Below are 20,920 nucleotides of genomic sequence, written 5' to 3'. Positions count from 1 at the left end.
AGACTAAGACAAGAAAGTTTCATCACCGTTATTATGTATTATTTCTGTGGACCAAATACTACAGAACGAAAAAGAAACAATCCACTCGGTATAAAAACTGGCAATAACACAACGTTGGTAATGTCGTTCTTGTGAAACACAAGTAACTCTTTATTCTCCCAGAGTAAGGAGTGATATTGACAGGGAACGTCGATTTGACGCCAATTCTTTACGTTTCCGGAAGGCCTCTGGCGCTGTGCCTCGCAAGCGACTTCTGATCAAATTGCCTGTCTGTGGACTGTCGCCTCAGTTGTGGGCCTGGCTTCGTGGTTTCTTCCAAGAAAGGCCACAGTTCGTAGAAACTGACACAAGGTCATTGAGTAAAACAGGAGTAATACTCGGCGTTACCCACGGAAGTGTTACGGGCCCTCTGCTTTTCCTGATCTTGTAGATCAATTTACCAGACAATATGAGCAGCATTGTCAGATTGTTTGCAGATGACGCTGTCATTTACCGTCTTGTAAAGTCATCAGATCATCGAAACAAATTGAAACATAATTTAGACAAGATATTTGTGTGGCACAAAAAGTGGAAACTGACTCTAAATAATAAAAGTGTGAAGACATCCATATCAGTACCAAAAAGAATCCGCTAAATTTCGGTTACACGATAAGTCACACAAATCTAAACACTGTAACTTTTCGTTGTGGCAACGGATTCTCATGAAATTTCAATCACCAACTTTTTGCTCAGAGTGTGAAAATATTTTGTTGGCAACTATCTACACAGGGAGGAGTAACGTAAGAGCAATCAGAGCTCACACGGGAAAGATTTAAATGTTGGTTTTCACGTGCGCTGTTCGAGAATGGAACGGTAGAGAAATAGTTTGAAAGTGGTTCGATGAACCCTCTGCCAGGCACTTAACTGTGAATTTAGATGTAGGTGTCAAGCGTTGGACGCATTATTATTTGTAGATCAACAGATATTAATGGCTGAAAGTGGAGATGCTTTGCAAAGAACTGCATTCAGACTTCAGATCATTCTGGTTTTCGGTTGTGAAGAAAAACCTTTTGTGAAAATTGAAATGTTCTGATGGACGAGACCTTTCACAATTGTCAACAGACAACTGTGCACCTATTGACGTCGGAAGGAGAGAAGAAGAGAATTATTTTATGTTACGTTTGCTTTGGTCCCAAACAAAACTCAAAATACATGTGAAAGATTCTTTTCTGGATTGAAAAATAATACGCCTGTGTGGTCACCGAAACTGTTGTGCTGGCATTTGAAATGACTACAGTTATAGCTATGAAAACGGTGTTCCCAAAATCATCTTTTGTGGCTGCAATTTTCACTTCAGCCACAGTTTGTGGAAGAAAATCCAAGAGCTGGTTCAACGGAGGATTTCATGGGTAGAGAAGAAGTTTGAGGGTGTTGCCACCTGCCTGCACCAAACTTTTGATGAAAGGTTGTTGGTAATAACAGAGGATGTGCCTAGAGGAGAAAATGTCACGAAATTCATTCGCAGACCATATTCTCAATGAGTGGAGGGAATATCCTCGTACACCAATTGAAATGCGGAGTGTTTTTAGCCATCGGCACTGAATCGCGAATGCTGAAGGAGGTTCGCATAGAAAACTAAACTGATCAATAAATAAAAAACATTCGAACCTACAATTTGTGACAAATAAGCTCAAGGAGGAAGCAGTAATTGCTATATTTGAAATTTAAAAATATTCCATTGGCTTGCCTCTTCATAAAGGAGGGAAGGTTAAAAAACATTAGAAGAACGTATAACGTAAAGAGGGTTTTTAAAATCTCTGTCTTTCTTACAAAAAGCTCACAGGAAATTAAAAATATATAGAATAAAATAAGAAGTTTAACCATTTGCTGCAATAATAGTGTGGAATGTAAGAAGCCTCTTCCATTTCCTTCCGTTGAGTGCACTATTTGTCCATTCAGTGTTCGTGTTCATCCTAGTTGTGTGCTCCCAGATAGTATCTCTCCCCCTACTTCTGCGTCCTCCTCTTCTTCTCGTTCCATCTATTGTCCTTCTGAATGCTATTTTACGTAGTCTGTTTTTTGTCGTTGTTGCTATATGGCCTGCCCAGTTTAATCTTCTCTTCTTTAGCATAGCAGTAACAATATTACGGTTTTCGTACAACTCTCTTAATTCTTCATTTTTTCTTATCCTCCATTCCATGTTATCTCCATCATATACTGGACCAAAGATTTTTCTCAGTATTTTTCTTTCGAATATTAACAGGTTTTCTTCATCTTTCTTTCTAAATATTGATGCTTCACATCCGTATAATGTTATCTATTCTTTCCTTTTCTGTAAGACTTTGTTAAAACTAAAGACTGTTTTGTTCACTGTTGCTAGACGGGCATCCACTTCTCTATCCACTCCATTATTGTTACTAAACAGAATCCCTAAGTACTTGAAGCTGTCAACTATTTGGAAAGTGAATCCATCTACAGGCAAATGTGCATCACTTTGATATTTCTTACTTATGACCACATATTGTGTGTTTTCTTCAGTAACAATAATGTTGCATCATTTTGATTAATTCTGTTTTGGAACTATTTATTAATGTTACATCATCTAGGAAAGTCCAGTAATGTTCATTTCCATTTGGGTAGCTTGTGGATTAGTTTAACTAAATTTTCTACCAATCTTCGAGAAGAGGTTAAATAAAATAGGTGAAATGGCGTCGTCTAGTCTCAGTCCAGTGAACACCTTAAAATTTTGTTTTTTACTTCAAGTGTCTTGACATGACATAAAGTTTCATCTGTACAGATTGTAATTAATCTGTTTAGCTTTGGTGGTATTTCAAATTCCCTGATTATATTTAGAAGTATGCTATCATAGGCCTTTTTGAAATCTACAAATAATATGTGTACATCTACATTTTTAGTTATCTGTCTTAAAGTGAGAAGATCTGTTTCTGGGGATACCGCATTGGTAGTCAGCAATTAATTTTTGAGTAATCGGGATCAGTCTGTTTAATAGGCACTTCGTTGAATTTGATAAGTAACACCCAGGAAAACAATTACTCTATAGTTGTCGCACCCAAGGGCATCATTCTCTTTAATATGGGGCATATAATTGCGGTTTTCCAGTCTGCAGGTATAGTTTCTGTCTTCGACATTGTTTCTATTAAAGATTGTAGTTCTACTTCCAGCGGAGGTCCTCCATTCTTTAAAACCTCAGCGTATATCTAGTCTTCACCAACCTCGTTATTCTTTAATTTCTTTATGGCTTGTTGTGTTTCATTTAATGATGGGATACCGCATTAGTAGTCAGCAATTAATTTTTGAGTAATCGGGATCAGTCTGTTTAATAGGCACTTCGATGAATTTGATAAGTAACACCCAGGAAAACAATTACTCTATAGTTGTCGCACCCAAGGGCATCATTCTCTTTAATATGGGGCATATAATTGCGGTTTTCCAGTCTGCAGGTATAGTTTCTGTCTTCGACATTGTTTCTATTAAAGATTGTAGTTCTACTTCCAGCGGAGGTCCTCCATTCTTTAAAACCTCAGCGTATATCTGGTCTTCACCAACCTCGTTATTCTTTAATTTCTTTATGGCTTGTTGTGTTTCATTTAATGATGGGATACCGCATTAGTAGTCAGCAATTAATTTTTGAGTAATCGGGATCAGTCTGTTTAATAGGCACTTCGATGAATTTGATAAGTAACACCCAGGAAAACAATTACTCTATAGTTGTCGCACCCAAGGGCATCATTCTCTTTAATATGGGGCATATAATTGCGGTTTTCCAGTCTGCAGGTATAGTTTCTGTCTTCGACATTGTTTCTATTAAAGATTGTAGTTCTACTTCCAGCGGAGGTCCTCCATTCTTTAAAACCTCAGCGTATATCTGGTCTTCACCAACCTCGTTATTCTTTAATTTCTTTATGGCTTGTTGTGTTTCATTTAATGATGGGATGGTAACTTGTGCATCGTCTGTGCACATTGCAGTTGAGTAATTGTGAAAAGTATCCCTTCCATCTTTTTGTATGTCTTGTTGGTCAGTATTTTCCCATGCTGTTCCTTTATAAATTGTTCTCTTTTAGTAAATTTCCCCCAGGATTGTTTAATGTTTTGATACACCTGCCTTGCTCTGTGGTGCTTGAGATCATCCTCTGCTTCTTTTATCATATTGTTATAGTATTCCCTTTTCTCTTGTCTTACGGTTCGTTGTGTATCTTGGCGGATTTTATAATATCTTTCCTTCAGTGTCATATTGATCCTTTCTATAATCGACACTTTTCTCACATTTCTTCTGGCCAGAACTTCTTCTTGGCACTTTTTGTTAAACCAGATTTTGTTAGGTGGTTTTCTTTTTCCTATAACTTTGGAAGATACTTCCTGAATCCTGTTCTTCGGTTGTCTCCATCTGCTTTCGACACCTTCTTCATCCCTGTTGGATACTCTAGTCTTTGTTAGGTTGCTTTCCACTTCTTTGGTAGTTTTTTTTATTTTTTATTTTTATTTATTTATTTATTTATTTTTCTGTTTCGTCAGCCAGATTTCGTAAGTCATATCTAGTAATATCCGTTCTATTCCCATTTATTTTTCTTTTTTTATTTTATTTTGATTTTTTATATGATTATCATGTACTCTGGGTCACAACCGGCGGCCCTGAAGGTTATTTAATAGTGTTCTGGAATGTTTTTTTGCCCAGTCTAGTTCATTACTTCTCCAACTGGTTATATCAACGTCCGTTTGTGAATATGTTTGTGTTGAAATTTTGTGCTGCTTAGTCTGAGATAATTTGTTATTGCAAAGTTTATAAGTCGAACCCCTTTTACCGAACTTTTCTCGTGTAAGCTAAAATTGCCAATGGTTAGTCTGTAAATTTCCTCCTTTCCTACTTTGGTATTAAAATCTCCTAACACTACATTTACGTTATGTCTACTTATTGAGTTGTACTGTAGAATTCTTCATTCCTGTGGGTGCATGTGCATTTAGAAATGTAATATTTAACCACTGAGTCTGAACTGTGATGTATGATATTCGATTATTGAAATGTTTGAATTCCTTTATTGAGTCATTTATTGGTTTGTGAATGCAGAATCCAGTTCCAAATTCATGGCGTTGACCGCAATCTCCGTATATTATAGTCCCGTCTCCTATTATCAGTGAGCCAGTTCCTTGCCATTTAAGTTCTTGGAGAGCTACCAGTTGTACTCTGTATTTCTGTAACTCATTTATTAGGATTTGGGCACATCCAGGGCGGTATAGACGTATGATATTCCAAAGAACTTTTGTTCCAGTATATTCTGTCCTGTTTCCGAGGCGTGCGTTGAGTAAAAACACATTGAAAAATGCCTGTGAGCTTCGCGCATAGCTACTCCTAGTCCTGGATGAGAAGGAATGGTGTTATGACAAAACGGCTGGCAGGGCCTTCCCCACGGTCTGAAAACCACCGGTAGGTCAGGAAGACAGCACGCTGACGTCTATAGTTGCAAAGAGCACGGTCGGGAAGCCGGCGAGGCCGTGTGGCTGCTCTGCTGCCCTCTATCACGCGGTGAGGGAACGATCGGCCGGCTCGCCTCTACCTTAGCTCCTGAGCCCGCAACAGGGACCGCGTACCTGCTTGCCGAGTTTGGGAATTTGTACGACCGCGACTAATTCTGGCTCTTTATCTTTCGAACACACTTATATATGCCTTGCACCTGTGCTAGCTGAAACCAAATAGTTTACACAAGTAATGCTGCAGTGAAAATTCCAAGTACGCGTAACTTCGGAATGAACCATAAATACAGCTGATTAATGATAAATAATTCTGACATATCCTTTATGATCAGTAGTGGTACCCAACACAAATGAGTTAAGTTTTGATGGATTAATTTTTTTTATTCGTCAGTGGAATGTAGAAGAGCAAAAACTGGCATTTCAAACAGTTAGCGTACACACGGTGAGGTACCTAAGACAGGCCATCCAAAATATATCCAGAATGAATAAATATGTCGAGGTGCGCTTTTCACAGAGCTATAGTGGACAATACCGCATATTGCCTGACGCTGGCAAGAAATTTTTATCGTTTATAGTCGCCGAATTATGACACTAACCTTTTCTTGTAATGGTTCTGTATTTGTTTCTCTGTGGCATCTCCAGAAAGCTTTTAAGGGAACTATTACCGCGCAGCATTAGCCGAGTGGTCTAAGGCGCTGCAACCATGGGCTGTGCGGCTGGTCCCGGCAAAGGTTCGAGTCCTCCCACTGGCATGGGTGGCTGTGTTTGTCCTTAGGATAATTTAGGTTAAGTAGTGTGTAAGCTTAGGGACTGGTGAGCTTAGCAGTTAAGTCCGCTAAGTTAAAAAAAAAACTCTTGTACCAAATGTAAGCAAGCACGTAACTCAGGTACGGTTACTTTGTTTATTGTCACGGATGACCAAGTGCTAAAAATGTTGACGTTGAGCAATGCTGCAGCCTGTGAAGTGACTCTGGAGAATCAATACTGCACGTTAAATTACTTCAAGAGTAAACGGATGCACAGAGACGTGTTGTAAGGCGTTTGATGCCCTCGGCATTTCCTAATTAAATGGAAATAAGGTCCCATGGTTCTTGACAGAGTGTACGGGAACGATGCGAGAGACGCGCACCGCCGTGCAGGGCGAGGCCCTGCTGGAGGTGGTTTGCCGTTGCTTTCTCCGATCATAATGGGGAGGCATGATGATGATGATAAAGACGACACAACAGCACCCAGTCATTTCGGGGCAGGCGAAAATCCCTGACCCCGCCGGGAATCGAACCCGGGACTCCGCGCTCGGGAAGCGAGAACGCTACCGCGAGATCACGAGCTGCTGACTTCCTGTAGACATTTTGTTTTATTTTTGCTACAGAAGTGAAACGTTTGCTGAGTGTGCAGGACATTTTGTCTTTCCTGAACGAACGTTCCAGTGCTCTTGAGACGTCCTCGTAACTGGGTCTGTCATCGCATGTGTTGAATGCGAGGGATGTCCGTCACGTTGACACTGACGGCCTTATGTCCACTGGGATGCATTCCAACATCTGAGACAGCAGCATATCTTAGGAATTCGATATACTTGCGTGTATTTAGATTCCTATCAATAAAACAGGGACCGATGATGCGGGTCTTACAAAACACGCATAAGAAACTAATAGAAAACAGCATTGTTTTTATCCACTTCGTCGAGCAAGTGTGGATTTTCAGTTGACTATTACCGCATATTGCGAATATTGACTTCTCTGAGATTTGTAAACGATGCTTTTTCCTTAAACAAAATTTTACGTAGATATGCCGCATCACTTTGCACCTTCCGTATATAAGGTTCGGAAAGCTGTAACCATTTTGGAAGTCACTGCCGTGAAGCTGTAGATGCTGATGAAATGCGATGAACACTCGTTTGGTTGACCCCTGTCGTACTTCCGGGATACATCTGGGTGACATTTTAGTTTCATTTCTTTCATCAGCTGCTCTCCTGCTTTCTTGCCGTCTTTTATCCTACGCACTAACAGTTTACAGAATTTTTTTACAATGTTTTGAATGACAGATCGTGAGTGCCTGATAAGATCCGGATACTCTTCAGCTCACAGCCGCACCGCTGCTGTAACAGTTTGGCCAAATTCGCCATAAAGGATATTCACTTCCTCTACTGTCGCATACATTGTGAATGTGTGAACAGGTCTACGAGCGAGTTATGTGATTACTACAACAGCAGAAAACAGACTGATGGACTTGAAGCGCACCGGCAAACACAAGAATCGTACCCGAGTTATGCGTTTGCGTACAGATCTCTAGAGGTCAGGGCACCGAGCGGCCACTTGTCACTCACTTGTAGTCTTGCGAGTGGCTCAAACAGACAGAGACGTGTCACGGTACCGCTGCGCCAGCTCGGAACAATGTTGTCGTGAGCACGCCAAACTACTACTAATTGTGCGAAAATGTTCCACAATTCAATCTAGGAACAACCTGTACCTCACTAATACATGGTGATTGGAGCGCTTCTCTTCGTTGGCCATTTTCTGATATCACAGGACAATCCAAGCCCTTTCGTTGATTTATAAACTATGTTACTACATATCACCCGCTCATGCGCTTAACATTTACTGTAAAGGGAAGATATTTAATCACACGAATTCGAATCAACATTGCCTATTCATAAGGATCGTCTTTCCCTATTCATAAGGATCGTCTTTCCGAGCTCTTTTCACTGTCGGTTCACGTTCTGACACAGTTACATAATTTAGGCTGTGTATTAACTGGCGACGCGGGCACAAAAAGTGACAACATGTACCTCCGTAACAGCGTCCGGTGACGCCTTAGGGCAGAGGATGACGCGGCGGCCGGTGGGTGCCGCTGGGCCTTCGAGGCCAATTCGGACGGTGTTTGTTTTTATTAGTTAGCGACGTAAGACTACATCTGACGCAGCTATCGTCCGACGCATTGTCTGTAATTATTGCTCAGTTCATTACTAATTTTTAAGGGGCTAGGTAACAATGTTCTTTGCCGGAGTAAATTCTGCAGTACAATTGTCGTTCGAGCGACGATGCACTTGTGCCGCTGTCAAGATCACCCTGATATATTTGGAATTCTAGTAGTACGTTCCTGTGATTTACAACGTAATACACGAATTATTGGCCGTAGCCATTCTTTTATCCAACAAGTTGCGAACTCTGCCAGCTTCGCTGCGCTCGCCTTCGACCACACTCCACCAGTTCAGCGCTCTGTAGAATCCCAGCTGACTGCCCAAGTAAACCTGATTCCGTGTATGCACCGGACGGCCGGCGACAGCTAAGGCGCCTGTCGGATCCCCTCCGGCGTTTGCAAACACGGTAGGCGTCATCTTAACTGACTGCTTTGTGAGTCACTTCTCAGGTGGGTGGGTTTCCAGGGACTCTCTATGGCCCCTGCTGTTCCTCCGCTCCGCTTTAGGTGGCTGTTCCCAGCAAAGCGTACCGGGAAGCGCCGGAGCAGCAGCGCGGCGCCCCCGGCGAGAGACTGTCGCTCCGCGCCGGCGTCTTGGCAGCGACACCCGGCGCGGCCGCAAATAGCCGACCGACTCAGGGCGCGCGGGCCGCGGCGTCGCGCCGCCATTGGCCGGCGCCACCTTGACGTCACGCCCCGTATAAATGCGGTCGCCGACTCCCGCCCGTGAGTTTCCGAACGAACAGTTTTGCTAGCGAGTTTGTTCCGCTAACCGACGAACCTCTCGAACGACCCCCGAACGACAGTGAAGATGCCGTCCCAAGGAAATTTCAAGAAGATCTTCGGCAAGTCCAAGAACAAGGTCAGTAGTGGCGCGGACGGGCAGCAGTTGCAGTGTGGTGGTTACCGTTCACGTGTCGTGTGTCTGCCTCGACAGAAGCCAGTACTGTCTTGTGCAACTCCTCACGACCATAAGTAACTTATGACTCTCGAAATTCTTTGTGTAGAGTTTGCTTTTCAGTTTCGTGGCTTTCTAAGCGGTCTCGCTTCGTTCAGTTCCCAAACTTCTTCTCTCTTTTTTCCACTTGTTTTCATGCCACATTCCGTCAACCCCATTTGCTTAAAGTGACTTTGTTTCTCTCATCGTATAATTTTCACGTTCTTCGTCCTCTATGTTTTTCTGCAAAGATTCATAGCAGATCGAAACGGGCATCTCATAAACTAACATATCTGACTGTAATCATTGTTAAATAGTAATTAAAGTTCTTAAATATCTGTATTGCTTCCATTGACTCTGTAAATTTACATACATTAAAGTTTATGTATGTCGTCTAATGGCAGTAGTAAGCAGCGATCTTCATTCTGGCACACTCTTTATTTACAAGTCACAGAACATCTACACAACAAAAGAGTTTACAACATCACATGTCTTACAAAGAATATTACTAACCACAGATATAAATGTCCCGTCGACTTCAATTCCCACAACTCCCAACATCCTCCCCACTCTCGCCAACCTCCAGGGCGGTGACCAGTGTACCGTCTAGAAATAATGGATGTCGTTCCTCACAGGTGAATGGATGAAAGCGTCAAATTTTAGTCTTGTGTAATCGGTTTACCGTTCTGGAACTCCCGCGTGAATCACCGACGTTGATCCAGTAAGTGGGTGCATCTGCGACCTCGATTGCTGTCAGCTCCCCGGTAACTTTATCTTTGAGACGTATGACGTATCAAGCGAAGGATCAAGCCGGTTGAAAGAATTAGTCTCCAGTAGGACCTGAATTTGGAGATATCTATGATGGTGGGAGATATAGCAATTGACATTACATGTTTTACATTCCTTCTTTCTACCGGGAAGTTATGACGAGTATTTGGAGTACGAGATGGCCAACAATCTCTCGGTCTGTAACCCATGGCGGTCATTCGCATCTAACAGTCGTAGATTTGATTTGATTGACAAGAAGTCTTCGTGTTAGGTGATGCGCTGGGTTATCATTTCCAGGACAATGTCTCCTCTGAGTAGAGGACTTGTATGTATGAATTTCTGTCACTCTATTGCAGATGAAAGCTTCCATCGATTCGTATCACCAAGGTCACTGCAACGTCAGTCGACAACATTGCATGAGTACTGTCGCACCCTGATAAAAGTGAAGACATATCTTTGTAATCGCGCTTCCACAAGTGCATCTCGACGTTCGGGACGCGACAGTCTTATCCTTTTGACACGTGCAAATCTGCTCTCGCTACTAGCCAGGTGAATCACTGAGTTGTCGTTTAGAACACTGCGGGTGTACACCTCTGTGTGGTTCCGAAGCATCGCAAAATGCGTGAATCTGAGCGTCGCGATCTTTGGTAGTTGATATCCATCGTGGGATACCAATGGAAGACAATGACGTAAAGTGGGCACCCAAATATTCCATTGTGTTGCCAGATTGTTGGGTATCAGTTCATTCCACTCCATTCCCCTACACCAGGTTTCTTGGAATGATTGACACAGGAGAGAATAGTTGTAGTGGCTCGTAAAATTTAGGAACAGTCTGCAGTAGTTTTCTTTTGGGAGTAGGTTTATCAGGTAATTTTTCGGACATCATCCGTGTAAATGGCAATTTCTGTGTTCCAATGTACGTCCAAAACTTCAGTAGATGTAATAATCTCTGATCCTTCTGTTCTCCATAGGTCCTGTAACTGATCTGAAGTAGTTGCCCATTTCACTAATTGAGAAGTCAATAAGGTCGTTAGTTCTTAATACACAGCGACAGCTTCATTGTCGTCATCTGCGCCAAATGCGAAGTCATCCTTGAAGACATAGTTGGCTAGTATCTGCGCGGCGAAGGGAAACGCGGTGTCATGCTCAGAAGCGCGTTCTTTCAGCGTCGCCGGAAGCAGATGTGGACCACACGCCAGGCCGAATGGAGGCTTAGTGAAACGGTAAGTCGTTACTTCTTTCGTTGTATGGTAGTTTTCGTGACTATCTTGAAAAATTTTGTGCAATAGAAATCTTGTCAAATCCCTGTCGTCTTCGTGCAAGATGAGGAGCAGAAATGCTTGCGTAGTATCGGCAACAACAGCCACGAAGTGTATTCGAAACCGAATCGGACAAGCTAGTATTTCTGGCAGGAGATTTGGTCACTCCTCTAAAGTGTTGTTCAGAGAGGGTGCGTTGATCTCGGGTGAAGACGCATCAAAAACGATCCTAAACGTTATTTTACCAAGTTTCTCCTAACTGCACGATGTGGGAGGTAAAACATGTTGTTACTTGGGTGAGTTCTACATGATTCTTTATAATGTTGACCTACGTAAGACGGTGGTAAGTGTCCTTTCAGGAAACGTTGCTAAGAAGTCTTTAATGCGATCTTGGAGTTCTACTTCCTGCTTTCATTCGGTTAGTAGAATATAAAATCATATTTTGTTTCTTGGGAAGACGAACGACTCTTCAGTGATCCTGCATAAGGTAAGACGCCTGAAATTCTTGAAGGAGGGCAGAGTTTTTATTAGTCTTTACCGCGTCATGAAGGGCATTTATTCCAATAGTATCTAGACCCCTGAATCGTCACAAGAGGCCGTCTGTGGGCATTTGCGTCTGAAGTACACGGTTAGAGACGGCAGATCTACAGCCACTAAGGATCCAGCCGAAGATGGTGGGAAACAGAACAGTGGATTTAGAAATACGGATCGGTAAATCATCAGTGACAATCTTCTAGTAGTGATCACTTCCAGTTAACAGGTAGATGGGGACATCTTCTGGGGAATCTGTCTGTGGATCAGCTAACTGCATTTTGCATACATGTGCTACATCCTTAGTATCTTTGGCCTGAGGCATGAAGTGGAGGTCCATCCCATATGCGTAGAATTAGTCCACACCCCTGTAATTTCGAAACTGACAAGACTACGCCGTCGTTAGAAGCTACACGAGATTTGAACGTGCAAAAACACTAAGTTGTCTTTGGTCTAGGATGGGCAATTCAGGTCTTCTGTTAATGACTTTGCTGTGAAGGATGTTTGGTTTCCATTGTCTAGCAGACGCCCAGTGAGTTTACTTAGTCCTGTTGGTCCTACGAAGTGCACATAAGCAATTGCAAGAAGGTAACCGTGGCTGTAGCTGCGTCTATGTTACTAACGGCAGTAATGTTGCTTTGTGTTGCTTTCTTACACGTCGTACCTTCGACGCAAATCCACTTATGATGTCGTTTTTTACAATTAGTGCAAAATATCCTACCCTTCTTCCCGCAACCCTGATACTTTATGTCCTCTGTTCAGTCATAGAAAACACCGGTTGGAACGTTTCAAATTCTGTTTCCCTTCCGTGAGGTCAGTAACTTCATTTCATTCTGAGCCCAATGGCCACGTTCTTCGCAAAAGACGCTAAATGGCCGTAGTTTTTATTGCCCTCGAGTAATTTTTATTTCTGATTAGCGCGGACATGAAGAACTGTAGTTGTGGGAGTGTAATTCGCCGTTTTGTCACACCGGACCTTGTGCGAAGCAAGCGCTGCTCTGCGTCTGCTCCCGTTCCTATAAATTCCACCAATTGAACTATGCCCCCTTCTGAAAGATCGGTTTGCTTGAAATGAAGGAGGCAGCGTCGGTAGATATTCATCAGGAAAAGTACTGAGAATTTTTAGTGCCAGCACGCGACAGTACTCTTTTCAAGCGTCGTAACTGACAGTTTCTATCAGAGTTTTTCCGTGTCAGACATCGTGAAGTGATTGCAGTTGTCTAAGCGGATCACTATAGTGCGTAGTTGTAAAACAACTAACGGCACTACAACATGTGTGGCGTCATCATTTAGTTAAACTTAACTGCGTGCGCACGCGGCTGTCTCGGGAAGAGTTTGACGCCTGGTGTGATGAGTCTCGTGGTGCTGCTGTCACAGCAACAGTCGTGGAAGTCACCCGGAATTCGGAACCAATTGGAATGACAGTAGTAAGTACCGATTTTCATTCAAACACACTCTTTATTTATGGTCACAGGATATTGATATAACAAAAGAATTATGTCTTACAAAGAGTATTACTAATCGGAGATACAAATGTGCCGACGACTTCAGTACCCAGCAGTGTAACACACTAACTACTTCTTTTCAATAGAAGACGTACATTGTGTTCAGTTTTGCTGCACGCACGCTTACATATTTGACGATTCTGTGGCAACTATCATACGATTTGGCGTCCACATTATACCGTGTGGATCACGACACGATTACATTTGTCGTTTGCTCATCAAATGGCATGCCTTCGTGGACGTGTCCACTTTAAAGTGGCTGTGTACCCGAAACTGGCGATTGGTGGTTTAAAGAAATGTTGAGCTGCCCAAATAAACAGTCCCGGCGGAAACAATGCCGTCTTTCGTGAGCCAGTGACTCGTCGAATACAATGTTCCGTCTACGTCATATAAAGAATACAGCGTTTACACAAACAGCCACCAGCCCAGTAGCAATTACGTGTGCTAGCACACTTTTCATCATATTACACTTCCGTTCAAAACCTTCTTCCAGCCAAAGTTGTGCAACACACAAAGAGCCACAAACATAAGGCTCTATATGGCACTTACGACTGTAAATTAATTAAACTATTCGCATCGCCAGCTGAGTCCGATGAGAACTGCGGCGTTAAAAACGTTTCGGGCCATCCCGAGGAGTGTTCGCGTTGCTGGCACGAGCTCAGAGCCTGGCTTTCCAGTGTGTCACGTCCGTGTCGCAGGCAGCAGCGGCGGCAGAGGGCAGGCGGCGCCCTCCCTCCGCCTCCCCCCTAATCCCCCCCCCCCACCCTTCCCCCACACCCCTCGCCAGCTCGACTGTGACGTCCGTTCCGATGCGGGACGTGGCGCTGGCTTCTGGGGTACTGAGAACGTCTCGGGCCAGATTTATAACTTGAGTTGCGAGTAAAACGTAGATTTGTACGGGTGGCTAGAAGAAATCCTTGTGCAATGTTCGATTACATTAGTAATGGTGAAATAGAGAAACGAGTGTGGTCAGTCGGCCCGCTACTCTTGAAGGACAGAGTTGTGAGGAAAACGTAATGCTTCTGTGGAAAATACGGCGCCGACAGAACGCCTACCTGCGCGACTCACGGTCGAGTGTTTGGGCACAACTGAAGAAAGGCATCTGAGTAATCCAGAGATGCGCAGTTAGATTCGTTACCATTCAGTTCTATCTGTACGAGAGTGTTCCGGAAGTGCTGTACGAGTTGAGATAGGAATTGTTCGAAGGTAGAATACTATATCCAAACGAAAGTTTTGAGATCAGAATTTACGAGCACCTGTAGACATCGGACGTTTTTCTGTAGTTATGACAGAATAAGGAAGATCAGGACACGCACATAGGCGCCATTTCCCTAGCTTCGGTTGGGAGTGGAGAGAAAAGCTAATGACTATCAGTATTCCGCAGAGTCTTCTGCCATGTACTATTCGGTGGCTTGTGTTCCCAGATGTCGACTTAGAAAAGGTAGAACCACCGGAGAGTTATTTCGTTGGTCTCACTCTGAATTTAGGATCTGAATTAATTTATTAGAGGTTTGTCGGCGTGTCACTTGTATTATTGTTGATTTCAACAGCCCAGTGGTAACAGAAATTAGCTATATAATCGGTAAAATGACTGAGGTCGCTGTACAGCGACTCTTAACACGCAAAGTAATCAAAAGAACCAATGGAAAATCCAGGATGGAATGTAATAATATTATCAAAAGGAACGTTGCTTCTCACCATAATAGCGGAGATGCTGAGTCACAGATAGGCGCAAACTTTCTGCCAATAAGGCCTTAGTCAAAAATACATCACACATGTGAGTTGCGTTTCCGTGAGTCAGTGTGCACAACGCCTGTCTGCGACTCAGCATCCCGCTGTAGCAACTTTCCTTCTCATAATATTGGTAAATTAAAGAAATTTTTGTTAAAGGCAGGATACTAGAAGTATTGACTTGGCAGTGACTTCTCAAAGAGGGTAAGACAGACACACACACACACACACACACACACACACACACGCACACACACTGTTGTAGGTTGCCAACTGCCCAACTGCGTTGATTTCTCAGATTTTGTTGACGGCCGGGAAAATGCGTAGTTTCATTGGAGACTGTCCAGTGTCAATGACGGTCTGACAAGTTTTGTAGTGACGTCCATGCAATTTGCTACGATAGGGCGCAAAAACGTCAGAGAAACAATGTGATCTTATTTTATATTCACAATAGTATTTTTTCCATCATTTCTTACTCCAAGAAACCTTCCTATTAAGCATATATGGTACTTTGGCATCGAGAAAGTATTTGTGGCGCCTCGAATGCTTCTTTATGCGTTTGCCTCTACTGAACATACTCTTTTGCTCCAAACTAACCTCGACAGTAAAGCACAAAGTCTCACGGAGGTTTTTTTTCATGACGCTCTTACGTTCTTCTAAGTAAGACGACTCAGATTCGTCAATCAGTTGTTGTGGCTCTAGCTGCAGCCAACATCCAAAAGCCTTCGGTTTTCATCCGCCGTTGAGAAAAGCCTGCTGTCCGACACAACGAAAACTGCCAGTCCTATCTTTCGTCCACTGCTTTCGCTCACCTCGTCAATGACGAACGACTCAAATATTCCAGGAGTACCTTATCGATTTTATTTATGCAGATGGTCGCTTGGGACGGACCGACACCGCAAAAGATTCGATATTAATTGTAACTGTATCGGTATCAAAAATCATTAAAATATCGGCCCACACTCCGCTGCAGAGTGAAAAATCTCATTCTGTATCGGTATACTTTTACTTTGTTTTGATTGCTTACTAATGTTACCCTGGCCGCTACTTGAGTTCGGTGGTAAAATGCACGACACTGGACACGTGTATGCTTTACAAAATAGCGGCTACCGCGGTACGATCGGTGATGGAGCTGGTGAGGCGTTTCTCGAGGGGAGTCGAGTGCCACTCCCGTGTACAGTAGCACGGTGTGTGCAGGCTCCGGCGAGAGCGCACGTTTTCGGGCCAGCGACGGCCAGAGCGCACGCGCTAGCACCACATCTGGCTGGTCACTCTGACATCGGCCGGTACCTTCCTGTGGCTGTGCCCCGTCTTCGAGGTCTCCGTAAGTCGTCTTTCGACAAGGTAATACGAGACCTCGTCATTTCTACCCCGTTGCATTTTGAAATGGAACAACAAAATGAATTGCGGGAAAGTGTAGGACGTATGAACAGTGCAGTGGTTTGCACAGTATATATGTAGATGCAGATGAGCTGGCAGTTCGAAACGACTACCGTTCAGAGCAAAATGACGCTCCACATATGAAGTTGCAGTGTGTCCCCGTCTCCAAAACGAGTCTCATAGAAATAACAGTCGGGTGGGAGCCGTTTCGAATGAATTATTCTTCGACAGGTTAGCTTTGGAGGCAGGGTATCTGGAGCGGGCGGACGGAGAGACCCCTGCGAGCCTCTTGCGTCCACTGTGCTGCTTCACGGTTTGTAAACGTCGCCGCCTACGCCCCTCACCTCCAACAGCCGTCATCGTTTGAGAGCAAACCAGACCCGTGGCCGACCCCACCGCCCCATTCAGTTCGGCGCCTCCTCCCTCTGGCGAGCCCCAGCGTCCTTTTCTGCGCTGCCGAGTAACTCGCGGTTTTCGCCTGCTTTTCCCACACATCTCCCTCTCCAGACGATTCGGAAGCGGAGCGTTGACTATCTCGTTTAGGTTTCCAGAACTTTACTTATTTTCTTGTTCGCCTAGTCATTTATTGTCTTCAACGGCGGTGAACAGGTGATGCCCTACAGTGTTTCTATGACTTTATCCTCGACATGCAGTACCCCTTTTGGACGTCGCGATTACGTGTTGTTCTAGCCTTACTGAAGTGATTTACGCGCGACTACTTCTCATATTTTCTCTATCGCATCCTTCCGTTAGTGCGTGTGATTTGCCTACCGCGCACTGTGCCACCAAAACGGAGGTGGTTCAGTTGTAACGCGCACTCCTCCTCCTGTTCTCCGGTTTCGGCTTCCGATAACTTTCTGCAGCAAGTCTTCACGTGTACACGATGAAGCATTTTCCGACATCTAAATTTAATCCTCAGCAGAATGCAAGTCGCTGCTGCTGCTGCAGGCTGCAGGCGTGGCACACTACGACAGCCGATCGTGGGTCGGAGGAGTGCTCCCAGGGCTGAGTACGATGACGGGGCTCCCAGCGCCGCGACCACACGTGTCCTCTGTGCGCCGGTCTCTCCGCTAGTCTCGGAGACAGTGAATTAAGCGTGTTTACGAGGTAGCAGTCGATCTTTCCACATAGATAAACACGTTTATACGCTACTTTCGCAACTTCACATTCAGACTATAAAGAAACAAACACAGCGTAACCAGACAGTAAAGTTTAATTCTTGAAAAGTTTCCGAGACTCGGTGCCGTCATCGGGGGAAATTTCTCCTGTATATCTCACCAACACTGAGCCCAGGAAAGCAGCGATGCCGAAATTTCTTAAAATGGTTAACATTAGTCGCTTCGATTGCTACTGCACTTGGTGGAACAGTGACATGGAGTACATTTGGGACTGATAATGCATAGACCTACCTACAGACCTGTGCACCTACATCACAAATTTTTCTGAAAATATCTCCCTATTCCACCTTGGACACTCACTCTTTACAAAAGTGGTTTACTTTTTTCAGATATACTTTGCCGTCTTGTCCCTCACCAGATGTTATAGGTTTCTAGAGTCTCCTGGGGTGGAAGGTTACAGGATTACACCTCAGTGGGCATTTTTTTAAAATATTTGAACGTAATGACTTTTCTCGTAATGAGACCAATGTTTAGTTCATTTTACGAATACCTATTTACTAAACATTTTGGTAATTCACCAAATACAGTTCCAGTCGTAGCGATAAATTCGAAACACATCGAGAAACTCCGAGATCGTGGATTTTTTGGAGTACTGCTGCCCTTACGTGATGGAGCAAGGTAGTGTACAAGACCGTACGAATCGTAGACTAAAAGCCTTGCAGTTTGGGAAATTTGTCTGAGTTCTAATCAAATTCAATGTTGCCATACACTTCACTATTTCCTAGTAGAAAGTCATTTTACTTTCGGCGAAAAAGTCAAGAATAAAATTAAGGAACATTTGAAGGGAGTTGGAAAAGTTTCGAACAACTGGATTCACAACGGCATGAGAAAGACTATAATTCTGGACTCGACATAAAGCGTAAACTTAAACAAGTAGCTACTCGAAACTTCCAGTGACTAAGTTACAGAAAATAAAACATTGTCTCTGATATATTTGTGGTTAAGCTTAAAGACAGAGTTTGCTGTCAAATAAAGCTGTAACAAAGTTTATTACCTGTCTCGTACACATATATGTGAGAAAAGACTTTTCCTTCTTGTAAGTATATAAACAATAAATCCAGAAACGAAGTACACAGCGAAAGTAATTTGAAACTGTCTTAGTATTGGGCCAAGGGTGTTTCTGCCCCACTCTCCATTGTTGCCAGATATAACCAAGATGACAGCTGTGACGTCATTCAAGATGGCGGATTTTGGTGGGAAATTTGAATTCTGGCAGCAAGATAGGTCAATTGGGCTACCTCCCCTAATCCAACCTCCCTCCCCCCGAAAATGGCGGGAAGTTCAAACTCCAACAGGATAATGCATCACACCACTGTTGTCTCTAGTAACCTAAGAATATGGTGGGAAAGTAGGTCAGTTGCGCTACCCACACTAACCTACGTCATCTGACCGCCACCTCATCCTACGAACTGGCGCCGAGTTTGAATTTTGGCGGTAAAGAAAGGTCATTCGGTCTATCTCTACTAACCTAAGAAAATGGCGGAAAGAAAAGCTGGTTGGACTAACCTAAGTCACCCAACCGTCACCTTTTTCTAGGGATTGGTGGAAAAAAGACTCAGCCTGCAATGGGCTACTGGGGAGAGGAAGGAGTGTATTTTATTTATTTTGGAACAATTTATTTAGGGACGGAGTATATTTATCACAGTGATACAGAACACACGCTCTGACATGCCATACAGCATACAGACCTGCAAACCATTTCTAAATAATGCAATACCCTTATGTCCAGAGAGCCAAACAACCCATAAATTGTCAAAATAATGATCCATCTAAAAGAATCTGCAAACATGCTTGCTAATCGTCAACTGTCACATTGATGCACCAGCCTTTATTTAAACAATTAGAGGCAGCACCACCATCCAGCGCGTTCGCCTCGAGGTCTGCGCTCCGACTGACCTAGTACACAGCACCACCACCCGAGGCCACTGTCGTCCGTTCCGTTACGTAATCCGAGATGGCATCCGTGACATGAGCTGATGACACAAGTACCTTTATCCGAGATGGTGGAAAACAGGGTGTTCACCACGGGATCTGGACCTACTACACAGTACCACCACCAGAGAGCACTGACATCCATTCCGTGATGTAATTCGAGATGGTGCAGGGAAAGGGTTGAAAACCGCCTCTCCTTGTGCTGCACATAAGTTTTTATTTTGCAGGCAGTGTCTCCATTACGAGACCTAGACCCCAACTGACACAGTACACAATACTGCCACCAGAGGGTGCTCTCAGCCCTACTGTGATGTAATCCAAGATGGTGGTCTGGAGGGGGAAAATGGCGTGAATATGACTCAGCCTGCGCTAGGCTGTTGGAGAGAGTAAGGAAGAAGTGTACTTTCCTTATTATGGAATGATTTATATAGGGAACGATTTTGAGAGATACAATACTTATCACACTGATACAAAACACATGCTTGGGGTCATGCCACACAGCCCACAGACCTCTAAATTACTCCTAAATAACGCTCCGCACACATACAAGCAACTCCTAACTTACCAAAATAATTTCAGTACAGACCTGCAAATTTCTCCTCAATAACGCAGCACAGTGATCTGTAGACATTCTCAGTACTCAGTACTCGTAAACTGTCCACATAACGCATAGTGCAGCCTCAGGCTCGCCTGCAAAATAATGCAACAAACACGTGCAGCCACTGCCAACTGCCCACTACTCCGCGCAGGAGGCTACCTACAAGCCCACCAAGTGACGCAGCCGTCAGCTGTCAAACCACACACGGGGGCCCGTTCAGGTCTCGGCGGCATCCCTTTCCTACTCAACACCTGACAAATTCCTCACTACATACGTGTTCACCTGGGCGCTGTCGATGACGTGACCGTACGGGAGTGAAGACCTGCTTACACTGCGCAGACGCTCCGAGGTGGGCGCCACGCGCCTGTTGTCGCCGCTACTGGTGTGAACCCTCCCTCTGCCTGCAGTCCTGTGAAGAGCTAATCGCCGGACGACGCTGCACAAATCCGTTCCAGAATAGCACAGGCTGCTTTCTCCCTACCGATCCGAACGGACCTTACCGGACGTGTGGCTGACGCATCGCCTCGCGTAGCTACATACCATCGCAAACGCATCTAGCAACGTTCTCAATGTTATACTGAAGCTACCTGCTATCTAAAATAATAACCAAGTCTAGTAAATTGCATAGTGTCCCAGAAATACCCAACGTGCGTTTTTTGGGAGTTTTCGTGATGTGTCAGATTACACACATCGAGATTCTTGCCCTAACAGAACCTATT

The 20,920-nt window shown here is 44.0% G+C and overlaps 1 protein-coding gene across 5 annotated transcripts in view; it reads left to right on the top strand.

Annotated features, from left to right (window-relative positions):
* The window catches only part of LOC126327189 (NAD(+) hydrolase sarm1), a 1,227,458-nt gene that overhangs the window by 724,511 nt on the left and 482,027 nt on the right, over window positions 1-20,920 (top strand). Inside the window, exon 1 of one of the 5 annotated variants that reach the window (XM_049995911.1) lies at window positions 9,100-9,244. The exons of 3 other annotated variants lie outside the window; for them this stretch is intronic. In XM_049995911.1, the coding sequence (XP_049851868.1) occupies window positions 9,194-9,244 (51 nt within the window). In that variant the 5' untranslated portion in view covers window positions 9,100-9,193. Of the gene's footprint in view, window positions 1-9,099; window positions 9,245-20,920 lie in introns of those variants that run through there. One more of the 5 variants, XM_049995921.1, reaches the window with a different exon arrangement.

Source organism: Schistocerca gregaria, chromosome 1 (assembly GCF_023897955.1).
Source record: "Schistocerca gregaria isolate iqSchGreg1 chromosome 1, iqSchGreg1.2, whole genome shotgun sequence".
NCBI lineage: Eukaryota > Metazoa > Arthropoda > Insecta > Orthoptera > Acrididae > Schistocerca > Schistocerca gregaria.
Note: the sequence above shows the minus strand (reverse complement) of the source record. Positions and strands in the feature narration are given on the sequence as shown.